At 35.6% G+C, this 27,768-nt stretch overlaps 1 protein-coding gene across 2 annotated transcripts in view; it reads right to left on the bottom strand.

The window, feature by feature from the left end:
• The window catches only part of AMMECR1 (AMMECR nuclear protein 1), a gene marked incomplete at both ends in the record, with an annotated part of 127,549 nt that overhangs the window by 19,870 nt on the left and 79,911 nt on the right, over positions 1–27,768 (bottom strand). For both annotated transcript variants that reach the window (XM_080719078.1, XM_080719079.1), the window contains one exon: positions 1,061–1,175. In XM_080719078.1, the coding sequence (XP_080575204.1) occupies positions 1,061–1,175 (115 nt within the window). The remainder of the gene's footprint in view (positions 1–1,060; positions 1,176–27,768) is intronic.

Below are 27,768 nucleotides of genomic sequence, written 5' to 3'. Positions count from 1 at the left end.
CATTTTACTGGAGTATAAGATGCTTTATGGTAGGACAAAAACTGATTACATTTTGGAGCACACTGCCTAGAATACAGTAGGCACTGAGTAATATGGGTAGTGTATGCATACAAATTTCATAGACTTATACTCAATCATCTCCTTTTAACTACTAAAGCAAATCATGGAGAAAACCTATGAACCAACACCACACACTAAAGAATAAAATTATGATCAATGTAGGCTCTCTGATCATGGCAAAGCACAGAGATACTCTAGTTATAACATTACTATTATTTGTTAGTGGATTAAATTTGTAAATTAAGGTAGCCAAGAATGAATTGTCATTATTTAATTCTAGTTTACCAACACTCTGTCATTATCACGTGCTGATTTCTTGCTTCTGGTTTTTGAGATGTATCCTCTGACCACCTAATCACTTGGTGGCAGGTACACTAGAATGCACAGGAATGGAAATAGAAGAAGTAAATTTCAGTCAGTTTTTCTTACTACTTATTAACAGCTTTTCTGAGGTGCTCTGGTAAGGTAGTAGGGCAAAAATGAAGACCAAATTCAGTTTAGGTATTATAACATGTGGCACTTTCCTCTTTAAAAAATTCTTCTAGCCTGTCATGGTGGAGGAGCCTGTAATCCTAGTACTTAGGAAGTTAAAACAGGATGATCACAGGTTTAAAGCCAGACTCAACTAATTAGTAAGACACTTATCAACTTATTGTGACTCTGTTTCAAAATAAAATAGGGCTAGGGGTGTAGCTCAAAGGTAGAATGCCCCTGGGTTCAATCCCGAGTACCAAAAACTAAACAAAAATAAAAAATTAGGGCTGGGGTATAGCTCAGAGTTAGGACACTCTTGGGTTCAATCCTTAGTAACACACACACACACACACACACACACACACACACACACACACATTTCCTTTACTCATAGCACACTGTTCAATGGTGAGATTTATTTATCCATGAGAATGGACTAAATGATGTTATTACTGGGCCTAGTTTTTAATATCTACTCAGGAGTGACATTCATTTTTTTCTTTAATTTTTTTTCTTTTAATCTTACCTCCCAATCCAAATAATCACAGACATCTTCAAAGTTAGTGAGCAGAGACACTGAGCAGAAAAGCCGTGGCAGCTCATCCCTTGTCATTGGGGGAAAACGGCTATCTTTAAGGGCACTGTTGAAAACAAAGCAAATATTAAAGCAATCAGTGGATATGAAGTATTCTAATTTCAAATGCAATCATTTAAAAAAGTTAAAAGATTAAAAAGAATCAGCAAACTAGCAAAGGTATCAATAATCTTCAAATATATCTGGAGCCCCCAAAGTTTGGAGAAGTCATCATTTTTTCATTTAGTAGATTGTTTATCAACCAATCCTGTGACTATTTCAATTGTAAAGTAGATGATCAGTTAAATTTTCTATATAGCCGTTTCTTGATGTTTTGCTCTGTTAATTGTAGAATTGTGTTAATTGTAGAGTTGGAGAATGTTCTAATTTACTATTGAAGAGAATAAAAACCAGACTAATAGAAACTTTCTGGAAGACCTTTGGATCTAGTGTTGGTAGGAATAAATGTATATGTGTGTATAAAATCATATTTTGAAAATACTTGTACTTGGTTAGCCAGTTACCACAGAACAACACTCAGAGTTCAAAAGCAGATCAAAATTTCATTTTCTTCAGGCAAAAAAAATTAAGGGAGATTAAAATAATCAAGTAAACTACAGACAAAAATACGCATAAAGATTTCATGTCATCTCTAAAGGTTAACTCAAGATATGACTCAAAAATTGTGAAACTACAGGAAATAAGGCTAATCTGGGAAATAGAAGTATGTTTAGGAGACCATTAATCCTACGAATGGATTTCTGAGTACATCAGCTCTTATCGCATCCTTTAATCAAGTGTAGTATATCACAGTGCCAAGCTAGAAAGATTCCACTACAAAGGACAAAAATGTTGGAAGGCCATTTTTTTCCTGGAACAGTAGAATAAACACAGAAATCTCAAAATCTCGAAATCTCAAAACTTCTCTCTCTCTCTCTCTCTCTCTCTCTCTCTCTCTCTCTCTCACACACACACACACACACACACACACACACACACCCACCCTCACACAGTGTGTTCCTTGTATTTTATAGGAAACCACCACATCCTGGTCAAGGAAAACAAACACACCTCTGATTTTCCACAATATGGCATTCAAGCCATCCATCTTCAAATATCCTATACAGCAGCCAGGCTTAGAAAATATTTTCACAGATTAATCTTTAGAGGTTATAAGCTTAGACACTACAAACTCCTTGGGTCATAACAAAGTTGCATGGCCTCTGGAAATAATTTAATTCCTTTTTCAGTTCGTTTTTCATTGCAGAATTTTCCTTTTATTCATTTCCCATCCCTCCCTAAAACTTATCCCTCCATTTACATCCTGAAACTCACCCACTGTGTTTGTATTTTCAGTGCATTTTGGTGCCCATTCTATCCTGCTATACAAAAGAAAATGAGTTTAGGAAGATATAGAGATGTTTTATATTTATAAAATATAAATATTTTTCATATTTAAGAAGCCAAGATCAACCAGGAAAATCAGAAAATTGTAATAACTCATATTCTGAAAACAGTACTTTACTATTATACAATTTAATAAAATAAATTTCCTTCAGGTTGGCTTCTTTCCTTTTCCTAATGGCAAATAAAATTTTAAAAAGTACTTTCAAGTTCTCACTCAGAGCCAAGATAAAGACACATGTGTGTGTATAACCACCTCCTCTACACATACATACTGGAAAGAAATTCTAAAACATAGTCCAGAAGAATCCCATGCATAAGAACAAAAGGCTGATCACATTTTCAGCTTTCCCATGAAAAAGTAGAAAAAGGAAAAGAGCCTTATATATTATAATAATGTGAAATATAATTTTTGGAGTTACAACTTTTTTACTGTGGTAAAATATACAAAAATTGAGCATTTTAAACATTTTAAATATACAGTTTCAGAGAATTAAGTACATACCAATCTTCACCAACATATATCTCCAGAACTTTTTCATCTTCCCCCAACTGCAACTCTGTATCCATTAAACATGAACTACCCATTGCCATCACATAAACATAACTTAAATATACTTTATAACTCAAATAGTTACTGAAATATAATTTGCCTCCCAGTAAACTCGCCCTTTTAACGTATACAGAGTAGTGCATGTGCACGCATGCACACACACTATACAATTCAATGGTTTTTAGCCTATTCACATAGTTGTGCAACCAACAGCACTACCTAGTATAAGAACATTTCACCACCTCGATAAGACATTCCATACCCATTAGCAGTCTCTGCATATTTTCCCACCTCTAGGCTCCAGACAATCACAAATCCACTTTCCCTTTCTATGGATTTGTTTATTTTAGGTATTTTGTTTTGTGTGTGGCACTGGGAATTGAACCCAGGGGCATTCTACCTCTGAGCTATACCCCCGGCCCTACTTTTTAACTTTTTATTGGTATAATGTAGTCATCTTATTAGAGTACAAGATGGTATAGGCATATATGCACACATCACCCAATTAGTCCTTACCCAATTCCTGCACCACTCCTTCCCCCTCACTCCTCATGTTTGGCTTAGTGATTGACTTTGATATGTTTAATAATCTACATCATGAACATTAGAGAATTTCCCTCTTTCCCCCTCCAAACCCCTCAGTTAGGTCGCCTTATTTGTTCATCTATAGTAACCCTTTCTTCATCTAGAGTTCCTCCTATGACCCATATTACTTTTATTTTTATTTGGAAACAGGGTCTCACTAAGTTTATGAAAGTCTCACTACTCACTGAAGCTGTCTTTGAACCTGTGATCCTCTGGTCTTAGCCTCCCAATTTTAGTGTCAGATTACAAGCTGTGATCCTCTAATCTTATCTCATATTATAAGTTTGTGCCACCATTCCTGGCTAGACATTTTAGTTAAGTGGGTTCAAGCAACAATAGTGCCTTTTTATCTGGTTTCTTATACTTAGCATAATGTTTTTGAAGTTTCATCCGTGTTTACAGCATATATCACCAATTTTTCCTTTCTATTGCCTAATATTCCATTGCATGGATATATCATATTTTGTTATCCACTCATACATGGATGAACATTTGGACTATTTATTCTTTTGAGCTATGATGAATAATGCTGCTGTGAACATATAAGTTTTATAGGGCACATATGTTTTCATTTCTCTTGGGAAAATACCTAGGAGTGGAATTAACTGGTCATAATTGTAATTCTATCTAACTTTATTTATTTATTCATTTATTCATTTATTTTGCGGTACTGGAGAAGAAATCCAGGGGCATTGTACCTCAGAGCTACACCCTCAGCCCTATTTTTTAGTCCTTTTATTTTTTGTTTTTTATTTTTTATTGGTGCATTGTATTTATACATCATAATGGGGTAAAAAAAAAAAAACTTGTGTAGACATAAATAGATACATCACCCAGCCAGCCCCCACCCAGTCCCCACCTCACTCCCTCCCCATCACTCCCTCCCATGCTTGGCTTTGTGGTTGACTAGGATATGAATAAGTACATCATGTACTTTAAAGAGTTTTCTCCCCCCCCCCATCTCTACAGTTAGGTTGCCTTATATGCTCTTCTATAGGATCTCCTTTTTCATATAGAGTTCCTCCTATGACCCATTTCACCTTAGCTTTCACATATTAGGGAAAGTATCCGATTTCTAACTTTTTGTGACTGACTAATCTCGCTTAGCATAATGTCCTCAAGATCCATCCATTTCCCTGTAAATGCTGCAATTGTGTTTTTTTATGGCTGAGTAAAATTCCATTGTGCACAAATCCCATAGTTTTTTAATCCATTCATCTGTTGATAGACATCTTGGCTGGTTCTATAGTCTGGCTATGGTGAATTATGCAGCTATGAACATAGATACACATGCATTAGTTTGGTAGTTTGGTTTCCTTTCTTTTGGGTAGATACCCAGAAGTGGTATTGCTGGGTCAAATGGTAGATTTGTTCCCATTCTTCTGAGAATTCTCCATACTGTTTTCCAAAGTGGTTGCACTAATTTTCAATCCCACCAACAATGTTTTAGAGCTCCCACTTCTCCAAATCCTTGCCAGCACTTGCTGTTGTTTGTGTTTTGAATGGTTGCCATTCTAGTTGGGGTAAGGTGAAATCTCAGGGTAGTTTTGATTTGCATCTCTATGACTGCACAGGAGTCAATTCAAGATGTATCAAAGACTTGGAAATTAGACCAGATACCTTTAGGCTCCTTGAAGAGGGCATAGGTCCAACACTGCAACACATAGGCACAGATAAAAACTTTCTCAACAAGACCCCAAAGGCACAACAAACTAAGAGGCAAATCAATACATGGGATTCCATGAAACTGAAGAGCTTCTGTACAGCAAAGGAAACTGTCAAGAACCTCAATCAAGAGCCAACAGAATGGGAGAAGATTTTTCTTCCAATAGAGGACTGATTTCTAGAATATATAGAGAACTCAAGAAACTCAACACTAAAAAACCAAATAATCCAATAAAAATGGGCAAGCGAACTAAATAGTCTTTTTTATTTTTGAAACAAGGTCTCACTGAGTTGCAAAGGGCCTTGCTAAGTAGCTGAGGCTGTTGGAGAATGGCGATCCTCTATTCTCCACCTCCGAATGCTAGGATTACAAGTATGCTCCACCATGCCTGGCTCTATCTAACTTTTTTAGGTATGAACAAATAGTTTTCCAAATGCCTGCATGATTCTACATTCCCTTTAGCAAAGTGTAAGTGTTCTAATTCTATATTCTAAATATCCTCACAATATTTGTTTTCCCTTTAAATTTATAGAGCCAGGCCTCCTTAAATAAAGCACTTTTTGTTAACTAGCTGTAACTTTATTAAAACAGTACATGTGTTACAGTTGCCATACAGATAAATTCTAGATTCTTCCAGGCAAGTTATCACTTTGTTTACTTTCTTTCCTAAGCAAATCAATGAAAGGTTAATTGTAGCCTAGTGCAATCCAACCTATTTCAAATCAATGAAAATTTCAAGTACCTAAAACATAATAGAATCATGCTAGCAAACTTTTCTGATGATATGGAGCCTTGTTGCTCAATCATTCTAGACTTTAAGAAAGAAAACTAAAATAATGACTGAGGGAGAAAATGCTTACACATTTAATGGTAGAAGATGACAACAATGTTTCACTATGCTGATATTTAAATGTATGGACTTCAAAGCTTTGAAATAGTAAAGGGACATTAGTCATGACAGGAAGAGTCTGATTTTATAGACTTAGTCAATAAAGACTTTTGATTTTTGCATTTTTCATTCAACTCTAACTTTTCATTAATTTCATGAGCATAGAAAAATTCCAAAGGTAGGAAGTCCCCAATGTCTCTAAATGCAAATTCCTAGGAAAACAAACTAGCAATGAAAGCCTAGAAAGGATTTAAGGGATTATAAAATGATGAAAATGCAGCTGGAACTGACCTCTGAGCTGCCAGGCTGGTGCGGATAGCTGATAAACAAGAGGACTCGGCTTTCTCTTTTTGGTATACAAAATATGTAATGTTAAAGTAAAGCTGTTAAGAAAAGATACTGCAGTCCAGAACTGGGTAGTAAATTGGTGAGGTAAGCCAGCTAAATTAATGACAAAGGTAGAGATGTTACCCAGATGTTCTGACTCAAGTGCAAAATTCGACTGTCCACACTTTAGTTTATAATCTTTAAATGGATTATTTTCAAATTTTTAAAATTAAATGCTTCCCTAACATGACAATTCTAATATCATACGTATAGTGTCTCTGCCTAAAGACGCTAATAATAGCATTCATTAGTATCTAAGAGGTAAATAGAATTAGACTTCCCATGTGCTGGAAGAAGTAAAAAGTATTTTAAAATATTAATATAGTCCATGGAAGGCATTTTAGGATAAAGAAGTGTCTGCCAATTTAAATTTTAACAAGTCTAAGGATCTGACAAGAGGATCTTATAGTAAAGTCATATGAAGTTCTCTTTGCTAGAATAGCAAGTCATTTTTTTTTTATGGTACTGGGGTTCCTGGAAGCCCTTCTACCTCCGGGCTACACTCCCAGACCTATTTTTACATTTTCATTTTGGAAACAGGGTCTCCTGAGCCAGCGCGTGCGGCTGGCTTCGAACCTGCGCGATCCTCCTGTCTTCGCCTCCCAAGCGCAGGGATTACAAGCGTGCGCCACCACGCCCGGCAAGCAAGTCATTTTCTAATGTTCAACTATCACTAGGAGAAAACAAAACACTTTTATACAAATCCAGCCAGCTGCTCTATCACCCATATGATGGATGAGTAAGGTTTAAACAACAGTTTAGTTCACATACTAAATTCAAATATATTCAATTCAAATTGGCACCTTCCCAAGAATACACTTCACCTAATTGAGAAGCATCAGTAACATCTATCAAAGTTAATATCTAATGTTAAAGAGTACTCTAATAAAAATGAACATTTTCAGAAAAGAAATTAAGAATTTAGCTATCAAAGAATCAAAAGGTTTGTGACAGTTCCTGGAAACCATGCTAAAGAGGAAAAAAAAAAACAGCTGAAAAGATGTAAAACCTTAGATATTTCAAGGCTCATTATAAACAAAGTAGATTTCAAGAGAAATGAGTTAAGCAAATGTGTCTAGCCATTCATTCATTTGTCCACTTGCTTTATAAAGCAAGTATTACCTTAATCAGCTAACCAATGGAAAGTTACCAAACTGAGAGGGGCTTCATACTACATGCAATCACTTTTAAGGACAAAGAAGTAATTAAAACAAAATTAAAAAAACACTGTTTGCATAGGTAGAGAGAAGCAAATGATGCATGTATGAGTCTTAAATAGGAAATAGTTTTTTGGTTTCAACCATCAGGAAATCTCATATTCTGCCATTCCCCATTAGAGCATCTGGAAAAGAATATACATATGCCATGTTTGAACCTTAGAAACTTGAAAAAGTAGAATCCTAAAAACACACATGAAAAAGGATATATAAGCCCTTTCTCATTAAGTAGCAGTTTTAGTTTCCCACAATTCAATAACTAATATAAAATACAAAAATGTGATTACTCACCAAACTTAAGGGTGGAGGAGCAAGAAGAGACACACTTATGGTTAGGAAATGTGGAGGAGAACCTTACTTTGGAGAGGGACATGACTCCAAAGAAAAATTTCACATGTAAGCCATACATAGAGTCTTCAGTGGGAGATTTTTTCCCTTACAGTTATAGACACAATCTACAATGAAAATTAATGTTTATTATTTTAATATATGTATATTGATGTGATATTATAGGTAATTCATGGAGAATAGAGGAAAGAACAAAAGGACAAAAGAAAGAGAAGGTAGAAAGGACAGGAAAAAAGATATACAAAGAAATAAAGATGGAGAAGAAGACAAAAGAAGCAGAAAATTAAGTGGGAGGTAGAGATAAAAGGAGAGACAATTATAAAAGGCTCAAATAAGAAACATACACAAAGGGACAAATAGTGCAAAGAGGAAGGAAGAATGGAAGGGTAAGAGATGGAGATAAAGGGCATTAGGTTCAGTACATTTTGATATTATTGGCTCCTACTGTATGAGACTGACTTAGCCTTTAAGACTATTATCATTCACTGCCCTGTGATTAGCTTAAAGTTCTTGAATTGCTCAAATCTTAAGTTCTTAAAAGCCTCTCCTCTTTATGAGACATCTATAGCTTCCTACCATGAAGAACAATTCCCTATGGGTTGTAACCTGTAATGACCAGAGGAGTATCATGAGAATCTGACGCCTTGGTCATAAGTTCCTCCCTTCTAAGTTAGGGGAATCGGTTGTGAATTTGATTTAGTGCAACAGAACTAAAATTGGAAAGTACAAGATACATAAGGAACAGATGGCTAAATGTGTATGGCAAATATTTCTCATTTCCTTCCACATAATGCTTTCTCTGTGGAGTTCCTGGATTTACTCTCTCCTGTTTTTAGAAATGAACTACTGGAAACCATTTTTGTTTTAATTATTTTTCTGATGAAAATCTTTTAAAATATCTTCTGTGAGAATATAATGATCATAATTTAATTTTCTCTCTATGACTCAAGTTCATCTTTAAGACTCAATATGACTTTGAGTCATTCATTACTATACATGATAAGAACAGTGCTCTCATGGTGCTGGAAAGAAAAAAATGTGTGGGTTTGGAAAACAGATTAGAGAATGGCTATCAAGAATTTCCAACCTGGGAAATTTGAAAACGTGAGATATCAGTCTTCAAGAAACTATAACACTTGCCAGGCATGGTGGCGCAAGCTTGTAATCCCAGAATTTGGGAGGCTGAGACTGGAGGATCGTGGTTTGCGGACAGCCTCAGCTACTTAGTGAGGCCCTTTGCAATTCAGTGAGACCCGATTTCAAAAATAAAAGAATAAAAAAAATTGTTAAAATAAAGAAAAGAAACTATAACACAAAAATAACCTGACACAGACTTTCAAAACTTTCAGTGACTTCATTCTTTTTCTTTTCTAATTTAGAATAGTATAAAAGTGAATTAACTACATCTTAAACAGAATTGGAAATTTTTTTTGCGGGTCTGTGGATGAAACCCAGGGGCATTTGACCTCCCAGCTACATCCCCTGCCCTATATTTTATTCTTTATTTTGAAACACAGTCTCACTGCATTGCAGAGGGTGTCACTAAGTAGCTGAGACTGTCCGCGAACTATGATCCTCCAGTCTCAGCCTCCCGACAGATTTGGAATTTATAAACTTGTCTACTACCCTGAATAAGTATTATTTCCATGGCCATCAAGAACATGTCTCCCAGTTATAACAATAGTTCCCCATGATTTGCTGCCAATAAACATAGTACCAAAAATGTGAAATTCAGGTAGGCCTTAGTACATATACACTACTTTACAGTTCTATAGAACCTAGTACAGTATAAAGATCAAGGACTTGCATTCTGGAATCAGACATACTTGTATTTGGATTCTGGATCCACTGCATACTAGCCATGTGATATTTGGGCAAGTTATCTTCCCTAGAAATTAAATGTGGCTCTCAGTTGCCTTTCTACGTTCTGGTATCTTTGAGAAGACTTCATTTTCAAAATGTTAAAAAAAAAACACTTGGTATATGTCATTTATTTTGCAAAGACCCATGGGGATATAATAATACTGGCTGAACATCCCTTACCCAAAAATATAAGTTCTAAAATGCTCTAAAGTTCAAAACTACTTAAGGGCCAACATAATATTTTTAAAAACTTCAGATATGGTAGATATTCTACCAAATTATTATATTTTTAGATCAGGAGTTATATTTTTAGATCAGGAATGCCCAAATCTATAAAAGATTCCAAAATCTGAAGAACTATAAAATCTGAGATACTTCTTGACCTAAGCATTTAAAATAAGAGATATTCAACTTGTACTGAGTAGATTACTAAATAATATTTGAATATATATAAAACACTTACTAAATCATATACTATTTGAATGCTGAGAGGAATAGTTAGATTAGATTAGCTTCTTTTGGGGGAAAATCTGTTTTACACTTTCTGCTACCGGTTTAATGGCAACTAATTGACCTGGAATGCACATAAATTTACACAAATAAAATGTATTCATGTTTTTCTAAAAAAAAATCTAGTACACCAATGAAGGTGTTCCAGGTGCAGTGGTACATGCCTGTAATCCCTACTACTTGGTAGGCTAAGATAGAAGGGTTGCAGATTTGTGGCCAGCCCATGCAACTTAGCAAACCCAGTTTCAAAATAAACCAAAAAAAGCTCGAGGTAGAATGTCCTGGCTTCAATTTCCAGTACAAAATAATAATAATAATAATAATAATAATAATAATAAAAGTATCTTTATTAAAAATTCCCTAATGTACACGGCATACATTCACAAACATATTAAAGAAAGTCAATCAGTAAGTCAAACATGAGAAGGAGGGAGAGGAGGGAATGGGGAGAATTGGGGAAGGGCTAAATGAGTGATGTGTGCATGTATGCCTCTACCATCTTGTATCCCATTAAGATGTAAGACTACAATGCACCAATAAAAAATTTAAAAAATTTCCATTATCCCTCAAGCATTCATTCATATGTTGCTTTGAAACATTTTATTAGTTTTCCTAAACTAGAGTTTTTACATCTCTAGGGCAGACATTGTTTTTTTTTTTACTTCTATACAAGAAATGTTTGTCAAGAAGTTAAGTTTCCTAAATTATGTTCAATTTGTCTTCAATGGATTTAGGTAGGTTTTTATTGAGCTAATTATATTATAGTAAAATCATTAGACATATAAGCACAAAACAAAAAATAAAAAACAAAACTAAAACTCTAAGAAGCACACCCAGAATGACAGATGAGACTTCAAAGGCAGAAGTTGCCTTCCTTATCTAAACCCGTAATCTATAAACTGCTTCGAGCATTCTTATTAGTAAATATTGAGTACACATCCCCAATATGTATATTTATGAAGTATAATATAGTACTACTATCACTAGCTAAAACATCAAAGCATAGTATATACTTAGAGTAAGCTTTATTATTAAGGAAAGTAGGTATAAATCAAATAATATTCTTGATAAATTCTTTCTTGGTTTGGGCTGACATCATTTCAGATCATCTTCATTTTTACTTTAAAAGTTGATCAACTAATTTAGGAAGTAACTTGTAAGAGATGTCAGCTAGCTCCACCACTTTCTTGTCTTGCATCTTCATTATTATTATCAACCCATTTTTCCTTTGTAGAAATCTTACTAAGCCACTTGTCCGTTCTGCATAGGTTAGTTTATTTAACTTTATATATCCTATTCACATTGGTCTACTGATTTAAAAAGGTGCATGTAAGCCAGGTGTGATGGCACATACCTGTAATCCCAGTATTTGGGATTCTCAGAGAGGAGGATTGCCAATTTGAGGCAAGTAGGCGGTAATTCAGCAAGACCATGTTTTAAAATAACTAAAATAAAAAAGCCGGGCATGATGGTGCATGCTTGTAATCCCAATACTTGGGAGGCTGAAGAGGAGAATCACAGGTTCGTTGCTAGCCTCAGTCACTTAGTGAAGCCACTGGCAACTTAGTAAGACCCTGTTTCAAAAACAAAGAATAAAAAGTAGGGATGGGTGTGTAGCTTGAAGGTAGAATGCCTGTGGGCTCCATCCCCAGTACTACAAAAAATAAAAAATAAATATAATACGGTTGGGGGTGTACCTCAGTGGTAGAATGCCCCCAGATTCAATCCCTAGTACCATAAAATAGATACATGCAAGGAAACTACAGGTTAAAGATACTAAGAACAACGAATCTACTTAACCACGCAAAGTAAATTGAAATACATTGCAGTATGATAAAGTGAATGAAAGGATATGTGTGCCTCTTCAAATGGTAGAACTCATGCCTTCTTCTAGAGTATGTGACAGTGTCTCTCCAACATAGACCAAACAAGAGTACCACGTATGATTGAACAGGGTGATTCCAATTGTTAAATATCACTGGAGTTAAATATATTATTATATTTTAAATGAAATGGCCTTAGTAGGATTTTTAGTATTTTCTTTGTATCCTACAATAGCTCAACTGGGTGCATTTCTCTTTGGTAACCACTAATCTAAAGCTCTTTTATCAGCTCCAAAGACTGGTCCTAATATCCTTGTTTGGTCATAACACCGTGAGCAGAAGCAGTTTTAAATACCAAAAAGCCAGTATCTAATGAGTGTTTACTGTCACCCAGGTGCTACGCACGTGACACTTTGTTTAATCCTCAAAATAATTCCCTTTTTATTTTTTATTTTATTATTTTTTTTTTGGTGGTACCGGGGTTCCTGGAAGCCCTTCTACTTCCGGGCTACACTCCCAGACCTATTTTATATTTTTGAAACAGGGCTGGCTTCGAACCAGCACGATCCACCTGTCTCCGCCTCCCAAGCAAGGGGATTACAAGAGTGTGCCACCACGACCAGCAATAATTCCCTTTTTAAAGATGAGGAAATAGAGGTTTAGTATCTTTCCAGAGGTCAAGAACAGGTAAGAGTGCTAACATTTGAACTCAACCCTATCTACCTCCTACACCCATTCTTTTTACAATATCACTTATAGAATGTCAGGAAACCAACAAAAATACATACACACTTAATCCATTTTTAAAATCCCCCTGTTAGGTTTTGAAACTGTCTAAAATAAATGGTACTTTTTTAGTGAAACTACTAGCTTGTTTTTGTTTTCTTCTCCATTTTAATCTTGGTGATTCAGAGCTCTTGCCATTGAAAAACATCTGTTTTATCTAAACTTAATAAGCCCTATTAGTGGGATACTAAGCCTTCCCTTATTCTCAAGCCTTTGTACAATTTGAAATTTAATCTGCTGGAAGTCATAATAGAGTTACCAAAGTACTAGGATTTGGACATATCTAGGCTGGTGGGCCTGTTTCTGATTTTTAACTTTGCTTTTCCAACCTGAATGAATAAGCTGTCTCATGCTTGCCACAAGAGTCATGAATTTTTTCCATGTCTCCTTCCATGGTAATCAAATCTATAAATTGAACTCTCTAAAACTGCAAAACATATGTTGTCACTCTAATATATATGCCCAGTTAGGGTGGTTTGGTTTTACCTACTGGTTTATTGTCCTTTCTAAAACTATGGCCAGTCCCAGATGTTATGAGTCTGCTGAGAGATAGTCTGCTGGTTCTTATTATGTGGCCAGTCTCTAATTTTTACAGATGTGACTGACTGGGAGCTAAAGATTAACGGAAAGGAGGTCAAAATTAAAAGATTAGGCACAAAATAAATTTACTAACTCAATCATGCTGATGAAGAGAAACAGAAAGAACTCAACTCTTACTATTACTTCATTATAACATTTTTCATTTTTATTTTCTTTCATCACCCCCCCCATTTATAGATGTTTTTCTTTTAGCTCTCCACCCTTATAAGGTAAGAAAGAAAGAATAGTAATATATCAAAAGAAGGTAAATAAAAGAAGAGTTGGGGTAGGAGGAGAAGTGACCACTAATGCAGGGTGTAGTGGTACATACCTATTATCCCAGTACTTGGGAGGCTGAGACAAGAGATCACAGGTTCAAGGCTGGCACATGGTAATTTGTGAGACTCTGTTTTGAAATAAAAAAGGAAAAGGTCTGGGATACAGCTCAGAGGTAGAATGCCCTGGGTTTAATCCCCAGTACCACAAAAAAGAAGTGACCACTATGACAAAGGCATAGAGTGACCACCTGCACTCTTACTCATGTTGCAGTCATCTATGTCTAACAAGCCATCCTATGAGGAAGCCCTGTGTTCTCACACTCTGGCATTGGGTCAAGATGAACCTTTCACCCTTTGAATAGTTTTTCATGTTCTACTTCAGTCTTTGGGGCAGAGAAAGGTGATAGTGACAGAGAAAATCACTTGATCCACTGCTTCTTTCTTTCTAGGGGCTCTAAGTTAACCCTGACATGTCAAAACAGGAAGAAAAGTATAGAGTTCCTTGCCCCTTACCAGTGATTATCAGGAAATGTTTATTCAATCAGTTCCTTAATCTGTGTACTTTTAAATGGCTTCTCTATAATATGCATAAAACTAAACATCTGCTTTTGTATACTTTCATAGGCACATTGTAATTATACATCATAGTGAGATTCAAAGTTATAAATAAATACATGTACACATCATTTGGTGTGTTTCCCTCTGTATCTTACCTGCTCTTCCTCCTCCTTTCCAATACATGTCAGTGAGATTGGTAGTGATTCCTTGATATATGGAGATAAACTTATTTGAACTCTTCCCTTCCTCAGGTCTTGTTTTTGCCCCCCTTCCAGTCCCCTTCCACTATTCTACTGGTTTCTCTCATTTGACTCAAGTCTCATTCTGAACATCTACTCTTAAGGTCTCTGGTTTCTTTTTGCTTTGCTTTGTTTTGCTCTGTTTTGCTTTGTTTTGCAGTACTGGGGATTGAACCAGCAGTGATCTGCCACTAAGCTACATACTCAGCTCCTTTCTTTTTTTAAATTTTAAGACAAGGTCTCAATAAATATCTCAGGTTAGTCCCAAATCTGTGATCCATTTAGTCTCCCCCAAAAATGTGTGATCTCTCTTAGTCTCCCAAAATTGCTTAAATTTTAAGACAAGGTCTCAATAAATATCTTAGGCTAGTCCCAAATTTGTGATCCACTTACTTTCCCCCCAAAATTTGTGATCTATCTTAGTCTCCCAAAATTGCTGGAGTTACAGGCATGCATCATGATGCCTAGCTAAGGCCTCTGTAATTTGCATCACATTCAATTAAAAGGATATATTTGAAGCTAGATATAGTGGTGCTTACCTATAATCCCAATACTTGGGAGGATGAAAGAAGGATCTCAGGTTTGAGGACAGCCTCAGAAATTTAGGGAGACTCTCAGCAACTTAGTAAGGCCCTGTTTAAAAATAAAAAAATAAAAGGGTTGGGATAAACCTTAGAGGTTTAAAGCCCCTGAGTTTAATCCCTAAAACAAAAAAAAAATTAAAAGGAAGTATTTTTGTTTTATCAGCATATGATATCTATGGAGCAAAGTATCCTTTAACCACTTACATCATCTGCTTTTTACATAATTCTCCATAGAGTTTCCAAAGTAACTTCACATCTCTTATCTTAGTTGGACCTAAAAACATCTCTATGAAGTAAACAAATCTAACACTACATTTTAATAGACACCAGAATAGATACTCTTCAAAAACAAGGCCTCCTTCAGTCATGGGGTCAAACCAATGGCAGAGTTAGAATTTCTTAGGATCATCTAGTTTGCACCCTTCTTTTGACATTTAACGTGGCATTCCTGAAGTCACATAAAGATGTAGTAACAGAATTGGGATCATAGGCTACATCTTCTGACTTCCCTTATTCCCCATCCATTGATTTTTCCATTACTCTTTCAAAATTTTTTTGTCCAGTGCCACCCTAATCCAATAATACTCCAGCGTGGATGTTCCAGAGGCAAAGAGGAAAATGATGCCTAGGGCACTAGGGAATCACTAGAAAAATAAAACAGTGAGCTTCTCAGCATAACTCAACACTGTCAGGCACCTGGTAATTGTCAGCATGCTAAAGCCAAGCAGAACCTAGAAACTGCGTGTAGAAAATGTGGTCTTTGTTTCTGCCCTCCTCTGCATTTCTTACTTACTTATCTTAGGTGATTTCTACATATTCATGGTAGGAATCCATCAATCTGTCTCTTACTATCTATCTCTCACCTCGTTGTGCTTCTCCCTTGTTCTTTATTTTCCATCCATTCTGTGCTGTCATTTCTCCTCAGCTGCTGAGCTACATAAAAGATCATTTAGCAGAAAAATCACACATTTAAAAATAGGGTTTTTAGTTACCTTTTGTCAAACTCTAACAACTAGAGAATCTGTCTCTATGTAAAAGCCAGGGCATGTTCTTGTTTTGTGCGTACAAATGTGTCAAAACTTTAAGCTGGTCAGGGCAAGACAACCTCAGTACTCATTTTCAAGTAAATAGCACAATAAAATGTGTAGATCCATTGAAGGAGGAATGGGTAGTTCTTGATGTACTGCTTAAGCTCTCAGACTTTAACCCAACTTACTTCCCAATCTCTTAATATGAAACAGATTTGACTTTATTCCTTTTAACAAATATGTTTAAAATAATCCTGAGAAGCAAAAAAAGACATTTTCAACTCTTCATCTTTTTTTCAGTCATATCGTAAGAAACTTAATTTTCATGGGCAAAGAATAAATTTACTTGAATAATTTTCATTCTATTGCCATTAAAATTAACTCAATTTCATTTCAACTTTGTTTCCATGAAACAAGCACATGGAGTAATAAATATTTTGGAAAAGCTTTACAATATGCTGCTGAAGTAATGGCAATTAGTGATCTTGTACTATGGTACATATTAGGAAAACCACAATAGACACTGAAAGGATACGGCATCAATTGACGATGGAAAAAATGCAGTGCATAAAAGCCAGGCAATTTAAACTACAGTCATGTGACAATAGCTCTATCTCCATAGCAGCAAAATTTACCGTGAATAAGTGGTAGTCCTTCTGATTGCTGATGAAATAAGAGTATCCATGATCATGAGTTAATTATTTTAGTAAATATTTACTGAGTGCCTGCTATGTGGCAACAAGTACAAGGATATATCCGAGGCATCCAATGTTCAATTTGAGTCCTGTGAACATGCCTGGCATGCATATGAGCTACTCAAAATACCTAATAACTGACAAGTTATTAATCTTTTAAACTAAGTCAAATTGCAGAGTTTAAAACAAAAAGAAAAATACCTAAATTCGTAGAGATTTATTACAAATATTAGTCTACCTGTAGAAAATGTACCAGGCTAAGCAAAATCCTATTGGAACCCAAATTCAAAGCTAAATTTTGACTGTTTATAGCCATGTATGAGTTTTGTGTATTATTTTAATTCACCATAAGCTTAATGAGTATGATGACTGTGCTCATTTTTGCTCACTATTGTGTGCCCAGCATTCAGTAGCTGGTAAATAAATACCTCATGAATAAGTTAGAGAATATAAGTAAGTAACCTCAGATAGTCTCATAATTAATAAACATTTATTGGTAGCATAGTAAACATTAAATGATCCTACCAGTAATATATGTTCTCTTATATTCTTTCATTCATCAACTTAAAAACCAATCCACTAAGGTGTATCTTCCCCTGTTTATATCTATTAACTGTTATTAATTTAGAAGTTGGTAACTAGTCTTTTTAGTTGTTATTTAGATTACTGTGCGTTCTCAGTGCGGCGCAGTTTGGCAATATCCTATCTAACACTCACAGGAATAGATAATAAATAGATAATAATCTTCCATGATAGAGTCACAGAGATGCTTTGATCTCACAGGCCTTTTTTCCCTGAGGAAAACAAAGATGCTTTGCATCCTGAAGGATGTTCACTGTCTTGTTATGTTTGTGGTGCTATTATTGCTATTTTGTTGTCGCTTGAGACATTTAGGGACCCATATTACCAGTGTATTTTTGTGCTTTCACACCTTCCTAATAAAGGGATATCTTATGATGAATCATAAGACATCAAGGGCTGCAAAAGAAAAAAAGAAGCATAAGATAACAATCTCTCTAAATGAAAATGGGCCTAAAGGAAAGCAGACATAATTTCACAAATAAAAAAAAAATCCTCTACGAAAGTCCGTGGTCACGCTTTCTGTTCTTTGTGGGATATCAGGTTAGTAAACATCCAAGGGAAGAACGGGACTTGTGTAAAGTCAAGCCTCTGAAGCAGTGAAAATGATCTAGTTGGAGAAGGCTGACTCTAGAAAGATGGGTGGGAGTGTTGCACATCTGGTGGGAACTGTCAGAATATTTGTCAACCAAGAGCATCTTAAAAGTTACCAAGCGCCAGGCGTGGTGGCGCACACTTGTAATCCCCGCGCTTGGGAGGCGGAGACAGGAGGATCGCGCAGGTTCGAAGCCAGCCGTGCGCTGGCTTAGGAGACCCTGTTTTCAAAATGAAAATGTAAAAATAGGTCTGGGAGTGTAGCCCCGAGGTAGAAGGGCTTCCAGGAACCCCAGTACCACCAAAAAAAAAAAAAAAAGTTACCAAGCAGATAGAAGTAAAAGCATTAGCATGTACCAATACCCATTCTCTCAATAATATTAGACTTTAAAAGTCCAAGTTCTGGATTGCATTTTTCAGGAAATAATATTGGTTTAGAATGTTGCCCAGAGTCTGCTCCATGAATCTGAGAGACCAGGTTATAACGGCTCATTTACCTTTGCCCCTGCCATGTCCTCTCCCTTCCCCAATGTAACTAAAAATCACTTCTTAGACGTTGGTAAAAAAAAAAAAATTGAGGAAACTAAAAGAATATTTTCTGTGGCCATAACTTTCCTGGAAATAATTGTCAATGATGAAAAATAAAACTCTTCATAACAAAATAAAACTTCATTAATTTGAGTTCCACTACTTCAAATTTGGGGCTAATTCAAACAGACCTGGGATGAAGGTTTCCTTCAGCAAGTATAGAAAGGAAGGATCTACTAAGCAAATCAACTTTGTAATTAAGTTTGTAAGAGAAGTATAGGGCTTGTTTAAAGAGAACAAATTATTTTCTGGACTGCAGAATTAACCGTCTATAGGCACTATAACGTCATAATTACGAATATTTTGTGTATGTTAAAAAGTAGGTTTATGGAGAGGTTTCTTTTTTGTTTTTTGTTTTTGTTTTTTAAGAACTGGGGATGGAACCCGGGGGCATTCTACTTCCAGGTTACACCCCTAGCTCTATTTTTATTCTTTATTTTGAAACAGGGGTCTCACTAAGTTATGGAGTACTTCACAAAGTACCCGAGGTTGGCAAAGAACCTGTGATCCTCCTGTGCCAGCCTCCTAAGTACTGGGATTACAAGCATGAGCACCATGCTTAGCTAGGAGTTTTACTTGATAGCACTCCACCCATGTTGAGTTATTGGTGTCACTAAACTGAACAAAATTGTGTGTCTTGATTTATTTCAAGTAAAAGTACTTTTAAATAAATATCTCATTCATTCTCTGTTGATTATACTGGACTTTGTGCAACTATTTTGAATTTGACCACTCTGGTGTTATTGCTACTTTACAGTGACAAAGACTTCTAAGTTTAAGTCTTATTTATAGATGGTCACTAATAACTGTAACAGAAACACAGCTCAAGTCTCTTGACCCAGTTCGATTACTTACTCACTGTCTCACTTAAGGAAGTTATAGTACTGTGTGATACATCTAGCCATAAAATAAATGGAAGGGGGAAAGAGGTTTGTAGCTCTGAAGTTATAGATCTACACACCAAAACAAACACAAGGAAAAGCCAAAACAACAAATGAAACCCTCTGGAAACCTTTAAGTTATATACTAAATATCTAGTCTTATGAAATAAATATAATGAAAGCCCAACAAAATAGCATCACTATCCAAAGGAAGTGTTCCTGAAGTTGTTACTCTCACATATCCATACTGACTCTTACTTCACTAGCACCAGGGCAGTATTCCAGCTCTCTACAAACACTCCCTCCCTCCCTCTCCAAGTATGGCTAACTGCCTCTGACGCTTTGTTACCTTGACACAAAGAAAGGTCTGGCCATTCTAATTGTATTGTAAGTTCATTGGTTTGTACAGGTTTCCCTTAAGTACAAGACACATCAAACTAGCACATTTTGGGTGCTCTACTAATTTTGCTTGGTTCAAGGTAAAATACTTCCTTTTAATATACAGACTTGTAAATCAGAGCAGTGAGATTAAAAAATGGCTCTAAGATTTCTTGTTTCTATGGAAACCTTAAAAATACTAGAACCACCAAATGTGTTTGCTTAAGAAAATTTGGGACTTTAAAATTGATAGGTATCATTTCAAAGGCCTATACAGAAATACTGAGTAAAATAATCATAGGTTAATGTTCCAACAAAAGTGAAATTCTAGCCAGTAAATTTATTTATAGGGGAAAATCTTAAAAATGGGTTTGGGCAAGAAAGTTCCCAAAAAGTCTTCTCTCTTAAAATGTAAGTCTGTATGTATTGGGCTAATTATCTGTATCACCTTCGTATGAACAATAAATGTTGATAGAGAGGTACTATGCCCCTGGGTTTCATACTCAGTACCAAAAAAATATCATCTACAACTGGACACTATAATCATGTCACTCTTATTTTTAGGCAGTACTGGGGATTGGACCCAGGGGCATTCTAACTCCGAGCAACACCCCCAGCTTACTTTTTATTCTTTATTTTGAAACAGGATCTCATTAAGTTGTGGAGGGTCTCACTAAGTAACTGAGGCTGTCCTTGAACCATGATTCTCCTGTCTCAGCCTCCCAAGTACTGGGATTACATACATGTGCCATCATACCCAGCAGCATGTGACTCTTTAAATGAGAATTTTGCTTTTTGAAATTATGCTTGGCTTGGGCAAATATTTAAGGCAGTCAGCAAACACAGGGCACAAACCAGCTGCTAGGCAGAGGGAGGAAGTTCAGCGCTGTTCCAGTTGGGGAGTGTTTTACGATGAAATGTTGTAAAAGTCATAATCCATCCCCTGCATAAAACTAAGCACTTACTACTCATTTTCTACATAAATATTAAACAAAAGTAGTTCTAAAACAATTTGGACACTTGTCTAAAGTTGTTTTTACTACTGAAGGCTAGACCACTGCAATACATTAGCATTAAAATGAGTACTTATAATCTGTTATTTGAAAATGGTTCATTTTGACAATGTGTACAGTGGCAACCACCCTGCCATTTTCACCAAATTTCCTGGCTTCTCTTCTCTTTAGAAAACACAAGTCAATGTAAGGAACTATCTAAACTGTTTTTGTGGTACTGGCTGTTCGTTTCCACTTCATTATATGAATGTTGCTCAAAACTTTGTGATTTCCAGCTGGTTGCTGGAAATGTTATTTTCTTTGTTCATGTAAATTACTGCAATAGAGGCTGGATTGTTTTCCTCTAGGAAATTCATCCCCAAACCCCTCCTCAACATCTCAGGGAGTCTAGGCAGGTCAAAGCCAAGGTGTCACAGGGCATGCCTCCAGACATTGCAGAGGAAGCTTTGTATAGAATTACACCCACTCTAAGAGTTTCATAGTTAGGAGGTCACTCAGCTACAATGTAAAAACAATTCTGGTAAATTGGAATCATATTCAAAAAAACATCTGGAAAGTTACCCAAAGGGGAACAGATTACCCAAAAGTATTGCTAAATAGATGGAATAGAAGACACTGACTTTTATCATAATCAGAATTTAGTCAGTTTCCATTGTACTTGACAAATCAACAGATGTGCTGTTTACCTTTAAAGAGGCCTGGAATCTATTTTCATTCATCCTTGAAACCCAGACATACTTAGGTAATAAATTCCGATATTTAAATTCCATAACAACCATCCAGTATTTACAAATATTATATCTTTATAGATTTCTCTTCCACAAAATGTATTTTTGGTTACAAAGAGGAATTTTGAGGGTTCTGCTGTATTTTAACAAATGTCACAATATCAATGTTCCTGCAAGTAAGTGGTAGTCTATAAAAATTATCTTCTTTCCAAACTTGTAGCTTGAGCTAAGAGAAAATAATGTTATCAAGAATAGCTTCCTTACTATATTTTAATTTAAAATACATATTAAGTTAAATATAATATGCAATACTATATTAAATAGTATGTTCCAGCCAGGTGTGGTGGCACATGCTCGTAATCTCAATACTTGGGGGCTGAGACAGAAGGATCCCAGGTTCACCAGCCTCAGCTACTTAGTGAGTCCCTCTGCAGCTTAGTGAAACCATGTTTCAAAATAAAGAATATAAACAGGGCTGGGGGTATAGCTTGGTAATGCCACTGAGTCCCCAGTACTGAAGGAAATTTCTACTCTTACTATCAGATCCTGAAAAAATAATTTTCAATAAATTCCAAATTTAAAAAATCTTTAATGCTCAATTTCCTATAAAGATCACCTAAGACTAATTCAAAATTACTTTGACATTAAAATAACTCTTTCACAGAGTGTCCAATGTGCTCCTCTTCCTGTGTTGCCTAACCTTTTTAATGGTATCATTTTCCCCCTCCACTTCAAAGAAAAAGGAACCTTTGGAACTATCTTCAACCCTTCCCTTTACCTTACATCCCACATAGAGTCTCATCTTGTTCAATTACTACCTTGTGTCTGTTATATGTCTCTTTACATCCTTCCTGCTACTAACCTAATTCAAGCCTGTGCCATCTCCCATTTGAAATATTTAAAATTAGCGTCCTCTTTTGTCTCTAATCTCTATCCTTTCCATTCCATCCTATATATACAAGCAGCCTGAGTCATCCCTGATAACCTTATTCCTCTGCTGACAACATTTCAATGGATTTCAATGTCTTTAGAAATAAAATCTAGGCCCAGTTTATCCTTTACTTCGCCCGCCGGCTCCAGTAGATACTAAGTCATGCAGAGCTATATTTATCCCCCCAAACAACATATACTTCTGTCTCTTTACATCTGATCAGAATGTTTCTTGGATATATAATGCATACCCTCTCTATATCCCCACTTTAGAATGTTGAAATTGAGACTTACATGTCCATAAAAGTTCAGCTTAAATGTCAGTTCTTCTGTAAAACCTTCTTCAGATCTATCCAACCATAGCTAATTTCTCCCACTTCCAATGGCACTGTTTCTATATCTGATGTAGCATTTCATTCTTTATAGTTCTTTTGTGTACCTATCAATCTCCCTTTCAAGACTACAAGCTCCATAAAGTAGACACCTTGTATTGTTCATCTTTGTAGCTCCATAGTACCTCGTATAACTTGCTCAGAGCTAAGTGTTCAATAAATGTGAAATCAAAATGAATAAACCTTATTCCATCCTGATGTAAATGAGAAGCAAAACTATCAGGATTTATAATAATTTCTATCTTTAACTACAGCTGTGTTGTTATAATTGCTGCATATTTAGAGAAAATACTGAATGCATCTTTCAATCAAGCTCTGCAACTATTCTAAGTTTGAATTACCTTATTAAGAAAATAAGTGTTCGGCGTGGTGACGCAGGCTTGTAATCCCAGAATTTGGGAGGCTGAGACCGGAGGATCACAGTTCATAGACAGCCTCAGCTACTACTTAGTGAGGCCCTCTGCAACTTAGAGAGACCCGGTTTCAAAATAAAGAATAAAAAATATGGCAGGGGGTGTAGCTCAGAGGTCGAATGCCCCTGGGTTCCATCCCCAGACTCGCAAAAAAAAAAAAAAAAAAAAGGAACAGTAAGCACATTAAAACATTATGTAGTAACATAATGCCAATAGGAAAACAGATCTTTTATAGAAGATTCTACTGTACAAGTTGAACCAAAAATCCACAAAAGCCTTCTTTTTTTAAACCCAGACTATAAAGAAGGTAATATTAAACATATTAATGAAAACTAGCTTGGAGACATCAGATAGAACACATTAGTTCTGAATCATTCACTGCTCCTTGCTACAGATGGATTTGGATCTTCTCCCACTTAATGGCTGAAGAGATTTGATTCCACTTAATTTCCAAGTCTGACAAAATCACAACTTGGAAGTGGCCTAACTACTGGCAATTGTTAAGCACAGTAAATCCCTTCTCCTTCTATAATCCCCCAAATGTCCTGTATTCATAACTTTTTGTACCAGATGTTTTGTTGAAATTAATACATTCCTATCAAATGCATTTCAAAGGACTTTTTCCACTGCAACCAAGTTTTATTATAATAAGCAGTCCATTTAACCCTCAAAATGTTACACAGACACATATTGTGTGATATTTATTGCATTGGGAATGAGGAGGAAAGTGAAGCTCAGAATAGGGTGAGATCCATTTGGGAATAAATATTCTAACAGATAATGACTGTAGACAGGAGTCTTTAGAGGCTGCATCTCAAAAGGATTTTTTAAAACTTGCTAAATATAATGATAAAAATGTCCCAATTGATAGCCCGATACTTCTTCCTTGGGAAATAGACATGAGGTACTGTTTTGATTATTGAAGACAAGTTTTATTTCTGCATCAGAGCCTCTGTAAGTAGTTTTATCCATTAACAGAATCAGGCATAATTAACTAGACATTAATAAATGGCACAATGTGAATCCATTACCTAGGATTGTTCATCTGAAACTTCGGTTCTCCCAATGTGTTCCAGGACCACAGAGAAAGATAATTTCTGATAAGCTATCACCTACTCACCCAACCTTTGTAGACCTAGAAACTGTAAACAAAACTTCACAGAGATGACCATCTCTCTTTTATGGGGACATAAGAATATATGGACAATAGTGCTACTATGAATAAAATGTCCTCCATGAAACAAATTTTTTTGGTGGTACTGGGGTTGGAACCCAGGGGCTTTCTACCTCTAATCTATACTCCCAGAGACCTATTTTATATTTTATTTGGAAACATAGTCTCACTAAGTTGCTGAGAGCCTCACTCAGTAGCTGAGGCTGGCTTCAAACCTGTGGGATCCTCCTGTCTCAGCCTCCCCAGTGCTGGTATTACAAGCCTGCTCCACCACGCCCGGCTAAAGAGTATTTTTATATATTTTCTTCAACTTATTTCTGTTTTTCATTCATCTTATTTGTAGGATTAGTATGTGTAGGTTTTTCCACGGAAGTACCTTTTAAACTTGTATTCTAATTGTTTCATTTTTTATAATAACAAAACTTAATAGCCACAACTAGAATATCCAAATAAGAATTGAGTGTTCCAGTCCTTCATTAAATAACTGATTCAGTTATAAATCAAGTAATGAATAAATGTCCTTGATTTAAAATTATGAACAGAAAACAACATGTGGATACTTCTTATCTTAGAAGTAAATTACTGAAAATTAAAGTAAAACGTCTTTGCAAGTTAATTTATTTTCCTATAACTTACATTTCCAGCAATGCTTTATTCTTCATGCTTTGGCTCCTTTATAGGCTGTGGTTCCCAGCATTTTCTTTATTACCTTATCCACCTTGTAAACAAATACTTCAGTATACTGAAGGAATTGACTCATTTATTTTAATCTATGCCTAAACTCCCACAGCTGCTTAGGGGATGCAAAGATGTGAAAAATTTAGCCTAGTTCCCCAAGGAACTTACTAACCTAAAAAGGAAGGACAAACAGCAAAAACTAACTAGGCAGGATAAAAACATGGGCTATAACAGAAGTACTAGCAGCATATTGTGAGCATACAAAAAAAAGGAGTGGTAGCTCCAGGGAGTTTGTGAAAATCCCAATTTGAGTACTTTGGGAAACAAGAAGAAATCTACAGTATACAATTGTAGAGCCATGGACATTTCCTCATTTATTTGCCTTGAGACTTTTAAAATTTTCTGTCTCAAAGGTTTTCTTAGTCTTGAAGTTAAAAAGGGAGAACATTACACAAGAAACAGAACAGCAGCAATCAACTCCGACACTCAACTATTTGTAAGAATTTCTGCTCTTCTACGCCCCCTCCATCACTCTTTCCTCCCACCTCTTTGGCCTATAACTTTAGCCTAACAAATGACAGTTAAATGCAGTACTTAGTTTCTCTGATGTCTCAAAAGACTAAAAATGTTACCATTTTCTGGGCTAGTATCATCAGCCATTTGCTGATTTCTCTTCCTCTGCATCAATAATTTGTCATGTTACCACGATCAAATATATGAGACTCAAAGATATGAAATGACAAATTCTTACACTGACAATATTATTTGAAATCCTATTAAGAAGGATGTGACAAAATACTGTCCCAATCAATACTGCTATTAATTTCATTGTAACAAACAGAAAATATGTGAATTTTAATCCCAGTACTAGACAGGGGAATCACAGGTTTGAGGATAACTTCAGTAATATAGCAAGACTCTTAGAAACATAATGAGACCTTGTTTTAAAACAAAAAAAATAAAAAGGGCTAGGGGTAGAGCTCACAGGTGTAATGCCCTTGGGTTCAATCCACAGTATTACAAAATTAATATTGAAAGGTGTTTTCACTATCAAACCTAAGAAATACCTAACTTGAAAATACATTTCCAAATGATATTACTAGATCAAATAATATTATATTCCAAATATATTGTTTCATATAAAGAGAAGTTTTTAAATGGATCAAGGGCCAAAACACAATATATCCAATTATGCCTATGCTTCTAAAGTTTTCATTACTGTGTGCCTCAAAGTTCAAAAGACAATGCATCCATAATATAGTTGTACATTTAAAAAAAAATCTCCCGTGCTGGTCATGGTAGAGAATGCCTGCAATCCCAGTACTTGGGAGGCTGAGATAGGAGGATCGCTGGTTCCAAGTCAGCCTCAGCAACTTATTTAGTGAGAACCTGTGTCAAAAAGAAAATTTTAAAGGGCTGGGAATGTATTTCAGAGGTAAAATGCCTCTGGGTTCAATCTTTAGTAATTATAAATAAATAAAATTAAAAGTTTCTCTTGCCTTAATATTCAGATCACCAAATTTCAGCTATAAAGACAACATATGGATCAACTTTATTATTTTTTAAAACCAAATTATTGTAAGAAATCTAAATATGATAAAATAGGCATAGCCTATGATATATGCTATTCCTTCCAGAAATCTCTTTTTTAGTTCTATGAAGAAACTGTCACTCATAGATATATTTGTCCTTCATTTATACAGCTATTTCTTGATTGATGATGTTTCCCCAGGGAACCTTAAATCTAAGGCAATATATTTGGTATAAATTACTTAGAAATTTAGAATTTATTCCCTTAATTATAATTTCTAAGGAATGGACTAATTGACTTCTTCAAAAATGATATCTACTTTTTTCAGTTTTTTCCTTTTATACTTTTACTGGTACATTATAGTCCACATCAATTTAGTTTACAGTGATAGTGACATACACGTACACAGCACTTGATGGGCATTCCCCCGGCTCCTTTGCCACTCCCTTCCCTTCCCCATACAGGATATTGAGATTGACATTGGTATTCTCACTTATGTATATTGCAATATCAATGGAAGTGATTCCTTCATTAGCCCTCCCTCCCCATCCCCTAAAATCCTCTTCCCCTAGACTCCCTGAATTGTTCCACTGCATCTTCTCCTCCATTATTTAAAGTCTCTCTGGTATCCTGCTTACTCCCTACCTTCCACATCTGAGAGGAAATATATGGCTGTTTACTTTCTATGACTGGCTAATTTTACTTAACATAATATTCTCCAGGTCTATCCATTTTTGTACAAATAACATAATTTTGTTCTTTTTGTTGAGTACAATTTCATTGTATGTA

Source organism: Muscardinus avellanarius, assembly GCF_963383645.1.
Source record: "Muscardinus avellanarius genome assembly, chromosome: X".
NCBI classification, from domain to species: domain Eukaryota; kingdom Metazoa; phylum Chordata; class Mammalia; order Rodentia; family Gliridae; genus Muscardinus; species Muscardinus avellanarius.
The sequence above is the reverse complement of the archived record's forward strand: the minus strand, read 5'-3'. Positions and strand labels throughout refer to the sequence as shown.